Source organism: Nelumbo lutea, chromosome 3 (assembly GCF_056320005.1).
Source record: "Nelumbo lutea isolate HS-2025 chromosome 3, American lotus-T2T, whole genome shotgun sequence".
NCBI lineage: Eukaryota > Viridiplantae > Streptophyta > Magnoliopsida > Proteales > Nelumbonaceae > Nelumbo > Nelumbo lutea.
In genome coordinates this window covers 2,094,389-2,102,673 of record NC_142686.1, presented here as the reverse complement: position 1 = coordinate 2,102,673, position 8,285 = coordinate 2,094,389, and the positions used below count along the sequence as shown (strand labels likewise).

Below are 8,285 nucleotides of genomic sequence, written 5' to 3'. Positions count from 1 at the left end.
TGGTATATTAGCTGGTTAACTCCAGTATATACGGTAATTCGATTCTCACAATTACCGATTTTGGAAAGGGGGTCCTTAATGGTGAGTATCTCAAAATACTAAAAAAATATTCTTTGAATTTATGAAAGAAATATAAAAGATTTTTTGAGCCTAAAATGGAATAGCAATTTTATATATTAATAAATTAAATATCACCAAACTATGAGCGACCTAGAAAACCATTCTTGATTGAAGATGCAATTTACATATTAATAAATTAAGTGTTTTAATTAATTTTTATATATTATTTATAATTTTTACACTTTACATATAAAATATAAAAAAACCACAAACGAGTAAGAATAGATTCGGAGTAAAGTAGAATAGTTATTAATCAGAACAAAATGGCATAACCAAAACCAATGTATGGGATAGAACCGACCCGTTAACAGCCATAGTGAGGCGGAACCCATGAGCTGGAGTGTACCCAAACCCCCTCCCTGAGACCTTACTCCACGGGCAGGTACTAGATTATTCAAGGGCAATGGCTATGTTGGAGCGAGCGAGGGTGATGGCTATGTTGGAGCAATTATAACAATTATTCAAGGGCAATTTTGTACTTTAAATTTATTTTCTCAAACAACCAGGCTACAGTGATAGATAAGCCACACAGAGGTCTCAGAGTAACGTTCAGACTTCAGAGCTATATCTACTACTCGTTTCTCCCCCAAATGATGTTCTGAAAAAGCTATTTTCCTTTTCCCTCTACATTTTGCTCTTCTTCACTTTCTGTTTCCTTCCGTCCTCTTTTTGCATCTCTGTTTTTCTTCTTCTTTTTTTAATCTCTCGGTGAACCCACCCGAGGAAAAAAAGCAGAGGAGAAATGCTATCGAGGGTTAATGGCGTCGTTTGGATGGAGGAACCAGGAGAGGAAGAAGACGACGTTTCATGGACCAGGAACAACGGCGGAGGAGGAGCGGACAATAAAGACGAGATGGGCTCTCTGTCTACGTTCAAGTCTATGCTCGAGGATGACTGGTACGTGAATAGCAGCGGAAACCCATCTCACCATGACTTTCAAACCATCCAAGGCCATCAAGAAATCAAAGACATTGCTTTCTCTTCCAACCCTTCTGCAGAGACCCTACTGTTGCAGCCGGTGGACTCTTCGTCCTCATGTTCTCCATCGTCAGTGTTCAACATCAACCCCTCCCAAGTACAGTCGTTCTTGCCTCCTAAATCTTGCTTTTCTTCTCTCCTCAACGTTGTCTGTAATAACCCTTTTGAGAATGGTTTCGATTTGGGCTGCGACCCGGGCTTTCTCGCGCCGTTGCAAGGGACCCAGAGTTCGGGCTCCCCTGTTTTGGCAAACAGGGGAAGCGATGTCTTGAGTGGATTTAACGGTTTGACTACAGATGGTCAGATGAGTACTCCCGATCTGAGTTCTAATTCGCAATTCCCCAGTACCAGACTGCTGCCTTTGGCCGAGAACGGTTGTGCTGTCGGTGGCAGTTTCAGTTCGATTGGTTTTGGAGGTTTCGAAGGTTCTGCTAATAATCTGTTTCTGAATAGGTCTAAGGTTTTGAGGCCCCTGGAAATTTTCCCGCCTGTTGGAGCACAGCCCACTCTTTTCCAGAAGAGAGCTGCTCTCCGGCAGAACTCTGCTGCAGCGGCGGGCAATTCGGTTTTGATGGGTTCAGAAAGTCGCCGTGTTTCAGCTAGTGTTGAGGAAAACAAGGGGAAGGGTGAGTTGGAGGAAGAGCAGGAGAAGAAGAGGAAGAACAACGAGGATGATGAGGTGGAAGAAGGGAGCGTCGATGGGTCGGGTTTGAATTATGACTCGGATGAAGCTATGGAGAATAACAAGGTCGATGAGATTGTCAAGAATGGAGGCAACAGTTCCATTGCAAACAGCACTGTCACTGGTGTTGATCAGAAGGGAAAGAAGAAGGGGCTCCCAGCTAAAAATCTGATGGCAGAGAGGCGGCGTAGAAAGAAACTAAACGACAGGCTCTACATGCTGAGGTCCGTTGTTCCGAAGATTAGCAAGGTGAGAATCTATGATCTCCAACTTTGTTCTAGAGAATTATAATGGAGTTGTCTTCTCCAGACAAGTAAATGCTTTGTTTTCTGCAGCATTATTCGAGTTTAAACTGATGGTTCAATTTTTTTTTCAACATTTTTCTTTAATTCTTTTGATATGTTACTCATCCTCGAGCTTTGGAGTCTTGGAGACATTGTTAGATGGCCACGTCCATTGCAATGGCGACGTCATAAAAGAAACTCGATTACATCTATGTGTTATGTTGTTAGCATTACCTTATAATAAAAGAAGCCCTGAAACCATCTCTCCTGGACTTGGTAGGCAAAAATTTGGTTTGGGAAGAGAAAACGGTGTGAAATTTGGTTTTAGTGCCTAATACTAATCAGCCAATTCAGAATCTGTAGGATGGTTAGATAGGGCTGATTTTTTCATAGCTCTTGTTCATCATCACAAATGTCCTCGTATGTACAACCTCTTTTTGACACTTAAATATGACGCATTCTTCCCGCTCTCTCGAAGGGCCATTACCCAATGGAGCCGGGATTTCCCACTCACTGCGGGTAGAGAGATGTTTGACTCCGATTCACTGCGGGTAGAGAGTGGGTAGGAAAAGTGAGTAGGAAATCCCGACTGTACGCAATGGTGGTCCTAACCCCTAAGTATCCGGGGTCTTTGGAGGAGGTAGACTGGATAGTTGACATCTTTTTTTTTTTTTTTTTTTGCATATAATGGCCATTCTCAGGCTTAAACCTTGTTCTAACACCATCAGTCTGAGACTTTACACCATTGCACCAAGCATTAGCCGTGAGATTTGGGGGTCATCAGGTCACTCTTCCCAGTAAGGGGATTATAGTTCGTTTCTTCCTTTTAAATAATATGAAAATATTCAATTATCTCGTTGCACTAGTAGAAAACAGACAGCTTTTTTTTTTTTTTTGTATTTGAATAACATGATAAGGAACTCAAGTAAGGTTTATGCCAAAATGGACCTGTAGTTGGTTGAGTTCTTGTTTTGTGCTAGCCACACCACGGTAATTTGTAAGCTTTACCTAATTTATTGTGCCTTGAGAAAAATGATTTTTCTTTTTTTTGGGAAGTGAAAAACAATTATGATATGGGTTTAATTTTCCATTCTTGATTAACAGATGGATAGAGCTTCAATCCTTGGAGATGCAATAGATTACTTGAAGGAGCTTCTGCAAAGGATCAATGACCTCCACAATGAACTAGAGTCCACGCCTCCTGGTTCTTCCATGCCATCTAGTACGAGCTTCCACCCTTTGACACCCACGCCTCCTACCCTTCCCTGCCGTGTCAAGGAGGAACTCTGCCCAAGCTCATTGCCAAGTCCAAATAACCAACCTGCAAGGGTAAATTATAATCAACTTGAAGTGGAAAAAAGGAAACTATTTTTTGACTCAATGGATTTGTTTCTCTTATTATTGATTACATAGCAATACATCTATTCTGTTTTCTTCTGCAATGCCAGGGTTTCAATTTCAATTTGTTCAACTTGCGTTGATAGACTGTTTTTGTTCCAACTCAACCAAGTTAATTGGTGCATGTTTAGGAATTATGTTTCTTTTTTTTGGGTAGAAATAGGAATTACCTTTGAGCTTCAACTACTTTTGAAGTTGTGTTGGTATTTTGTTCATTTGAGTGCGCATACGTTCTTCTTTAGTAGAAATTTTAACAATAATAGGGTCTGGTTATTTTAATAGTTGAAGCTATTTGGTTGACGAACTTGTGTATTCAAAGATTTAGAGGAACCTAAACTGCAATAATTTTATCCATGTTTCTTCTGAAATTGATGCTAAAAGGTGGAGACTTGCCAATGGCATTTTTTTCTGCTAATAGCTCTAATGTCTATGTACAAGGTGAATTACAGGATGCGCTACCCTACATCTCACCATATGCATTTCACGTGTTCATCAACCTGGGAGTAGATGACAGCCCTTACAAGATACCCCTGCTGCAAAAGCCAATTGAGTGCCCTGAACTATCCAGTTTGAGATACATAGGGCTGATTTTGCATATAAGGCCTAAAGAACAAGTTACATATAGTATCAATACTCTATTGCACAACTATATTACTCCTTGGTTTCACCCCTTTTCTTCATTTATTAGCAGTTGAGTTGGAACTGAGCTTTGTTATTTCCGTGGAATTGTTGTATTTGTTTTTCAAGATGAATAATCTATTTTTTAGGTAACTTGGTGAACTCATCTTCTATTATGGCCCAAGGAAACCGTTTTTATGTGTTGTCTGTTATCTATTTTTGTAGGTTGAAGTCAGGGTAAGAGAAGGAAGAGCTGTGAACATCCACATGTTTTGTGCCCGCAGACCAGGCCTCTTGCTCTCCACCATGAAGGCTCTTGATACCCTTGGTTTAGACATCCAGCAGGCTGTCATTAGCTGTTTTAATGGGTTTGCTCTGGATGTTTTCCGAGCTGAGGTAAGCTTCTTGTTATCAGCATCTTTTTACTCTGATAGGTTGGAAATTTGGAATGCTTGCAATGCTAAGCATCTTCTGATGGAAATTTGGAATGAACAGCGAAATTTGATGATCATTCTCCATTATTTGATTTCTACTCAAACTAGAAGTTGCAATGATTTAAAAAAGGATGATCTCATTGCTACCACTATGGTACAAGGAATACATGCATGGTGGGGGTTGGGGGGTACAATGCTGAATGCTCTGTTTAATACAAATGTATTTTTCATTCAACGCTACTAGTTGTTTACCGTGAAACTTGCATTTCTTCTGGCCATCCAGAGTAAAGAGATGATCTATTGTTTATTGTCATCCCAATGAGTTCTGTGTGGGATAGTCATGATGACAAAAAACAAATTCACAGTTTGAGTGCCTTGAACATGTATGATGGTTCGTTTTGTTTCCATTTTATCAGCAATGCAAGGAAGGCCCAGACGTCTTGCCTGAGGATATCAAAGCAGTACTGCTGAGTTCGGCTGGCTTCCATGGGATGATGTAGCGCTTCCTCAATGATCAAGGACTATTTTTAGCGGGAAAAAAAAAAAAAAAGACAGAAAACGTCATCTCTGAGTACAATCTGTAAATGCAATCTGGCTCTCTTGTGACAGTTAAATGATGCCGCCAATCCAATTTCTTCAGTAGGTTAGGAATGTTAACCAGCATTATGAGTTGGATTATGTTAGTGGGGAGCATTCTCCCTTCATCACTAGGGTTGAAAAGTAAAAAAAGTGCGTAATCCTCCTCGGCAATATTTGGTTTTAAATAATATTTCTTTTTGAATCACATCGGTCTCCTCTCACATGGAATTTGTTTACTTGCATTTCAAGTCATTTAGGTGTTTAACCCTGTATTTTACTGATCATTGTGCGAGGGTCCCATTATGTGTGGTTTGATAGAAAGATAACAGAGAAACCGAAAGTTGACGGAAATTTGTTAACAACTTTCCCCGATTCCCTCAACTTTCTGTCTCTTCTCATCAAACCAACCACAGCCTAAGGAGTGTCTGACTGACGTTTAAAGTGCAAGAGTTATGCCATTAGGCATCAGTTTCTCTATCAGGTAATGTGAATCCTGCTCGTGTTCGGTAACAATTTTGATATTCTTCTACACTTCGGGATTTCTGCTGTCGCTATTATTCTTGTATTCTAACATTGTTTCAAGTAAAAGTTATCCTTCATCAGTGTGGTGAGTTGGTGACTGGCTTACTGCTACTTTCTTTCCTTTTTTATGAATGTGGTAAAAAAACTCTTATTGCTTCCCCTCTTCAGTCTTCACAACTCACAAGCCTAGCAAATAATTACATGCAGCGATTGCAACAGCTTCTAGGCTTGGCATGTTGTTAATGCGCCCGTCTTTAAGGGCTATGGACTTATAGACTATGGTATAGGCCCGTTGCTATGGACTCAAAGCAACGGGCCTTATGGGCCATTGGATATTCTGTTTAATCTCTTCAAAGTTCAAAATGCACTTCCCTCGGTCTTTTTTTTTTATTATTATTTTGTTTGCCAACTTTTTCTTTAAAATCCTAAGCGAAATTTCCCATACATAATCCACTCAATACAATAATTCTTCACTTTATTGAAATTAAGAGAAAATTGTACTTCAATGTTCATAGTATTGACACATATTGGCCAGTATCGGCTGATATGTGTCATCCTGGCATATTGGGCATATTGATACGCCCCTATCGGCATCGATGCTGTGCAATCTAGCTGCTTTTTGTTGGAGGTGATCTGGTTTCCAGGCGTACGGCGGACAATTGATCTGCAAGAGAATCAGAGAACTTAGGGGTTGCTAGTACGGCGAGGTTGCTCCGATGCATAAGTCAATATATTCGTTGCGAGCTAAAAATAGCCTAAAAATGCAGAGAGCTAAAGAACATATAAATCACGCGTACCTTGAACCTCCAAGGGTGGAGCCTTTATTAGTCGAGTCTTCGCGGGTTTTGCAGATCAGTTTTGGGATCTTCGTCATGATAGGACCCGTTTCTGCGTTAGTTGGAAGATAATGCAGCCAATCGATAATGTTCATCACTTCTGTCTGAATTGATCGGGGAGATAATGCTATCTGTTACGCGGCATGATCTCATGAGGCCCGGGATCCGTTGGAGGGGTTTTTGGGATCACCATGTAGTGGCATGTCGGTATCCCTGAACTAATGTCTTTAAGTCCCAAACTGGGTCGAGTGCCGAAGTGCCTTGGCATCGAGGTGTTCTTGTTGCGATTTGGTACTGAGGCGATCGTCTTGAGGTGGCCTTGTCCCGAGGTCACTTTAGCCCGGGATGGTTGGGTACCCAAGCTCAATCTGCTGCGGATTGGTCATGATAAGTTGAGTTGTCATCTCTTGATCATGTCATGTCCACGTATCCCCTCTTTACTAGGTCAGGCCAAATCACCCTTCATCATTTTCCCCCCACTCCCCGAGCCAGGGGTCTCAACCCGGTGCGGGGAGTTCATGACGAGACAAGTGGATTTGGCCCGAGGTCTGGGCGGCTTGTCGGACGAATCGCTGGTTGGACTTGTTCGGCTATCCAGCTCAACCAGAAATAACCCAGGTTGTGTTTGGTTCATGCGCGGATATCACGCGATCTACAAACTCTTCGGACGTCAAAAAACGCGCTAAACCGATTTCAACATCGGGGGTCGCGCAGCCGGTTTTCCTAGGAGCTGTTGGATTGCCTCGATCTTGACCATTGATTTTCGGATATACCGGCTATAAATAGAGGCCCGATACTCATTTTCTTCGCCACAAATTCTTAAATCTTCATTTTGAGGTCGCATTCAAGCTTCTTAGCTCGGTTTCTCCATTCCGGTGTCTTCTTTCAGTTCGGTCTTCCTTTGGTGAGTCTTCCCTAGCTCTCCTTTTTTGCTTGTCTTTTCTTCACAATATCTAGTTTTAGTTTAGATAATCTTTTAGATGAGAGCGGTGAATCTGCTGGGGCCAAGGTGGGTACCTCGGCTCAGGTCGTAGATCGCTTTACCGAATAAGCTACTTCGAGTCAAGGAGCGATACGCGGTCCTCCTGAGGTGGAATCACCTCGGGAGGCAAGAGAGGCCTCCGGTGGTCTGGCGTCCACCTCACACTAAGGTCAGCAGCCAGATAACTTTGGCCCATCGACAATGACAGCGGACAAGCTCCAAGCCTTAGTAGCTCGGTATAGGCTTCCGAGTAATCTTATCTATAGTCTTCCGATAGGTAATTTTCCTTGGGAGCACGGTCACAACGAGATCGTGATCTTCGATGAACAGCTCGCGGCTGGTCTTCGTCTTCCATTTCACCCCCTGATCGTCGAAGTCATTAAACTCTTCAACATCACCATAGATCAGTTGCACTCGAACTGCTTGTTGTCGTCGAGATAAGTACCCGAGGTAGCCTGAAGCGACATACTATATTCCTCCAAAAGAAATTTTGTATGTTGCGGGATGTGATCGTTGTTAGGGGTTCCGCCTCCACCCACTTCGTGAAGTAATCCACTGCTACCACCAAGAATCTCCTCTGTCCTGTTAATGGCGGGCTTCTTGACGAGCTCAAGTCCGTCTGTCTTCATGAGTGTCGCGGAGAATGAGCTCGGCCTCTAAGGGTCGCAAGCAGCGCAAGTAGGGGAGTGTGAAAGACCTCCGGTACAGTTGTCCGTCTATAATGACATACTTCGCTGACTGGCTCTCTACCCTTTGGGCCGCATTGCGATCTGCAGGGAGGGTCTTGTGAAGCAGATAGCTCACAAGTGGGTCAATCCAGCTTGGCTCTGCTTGTACTACAGGAGCGACCTC

At 42.5% G+C, this 8,285-nt stretch overlaps 1 protein-coding gene across 1 annotated transcript; it reads left to right on the top strand.

Annotated features, from left to right (window-relative positions):
• The first annotated feature begins 587 nt into the window (after nucleotides 1-587).
• Nucleotides 588-5,298, top strand: LOC148862339 (transcription factor ICE1-like). Its single transcript, XM_088977983.1, has 4 exons — nucleotides 588-2,029; nucleotides 3,169-3,393; nucleotides 4,306-4,476; nucleotides 4,931-5,298. The coding sequence occupies exons 1-4, from the start codon at nucleotides 863-865 to the stop codon at nucleotides 5,012-5,014; spliced, it is 1,647 nt and encodes a 548-aa protein (XP_088834109.1). The 5' UTR covers nucleotides 588-862; the 3' UTR covers nucleotides 5,015-5,298.
• Nucleotides 5,299-8,285: the final 2,987 nt, after the last annotated feature.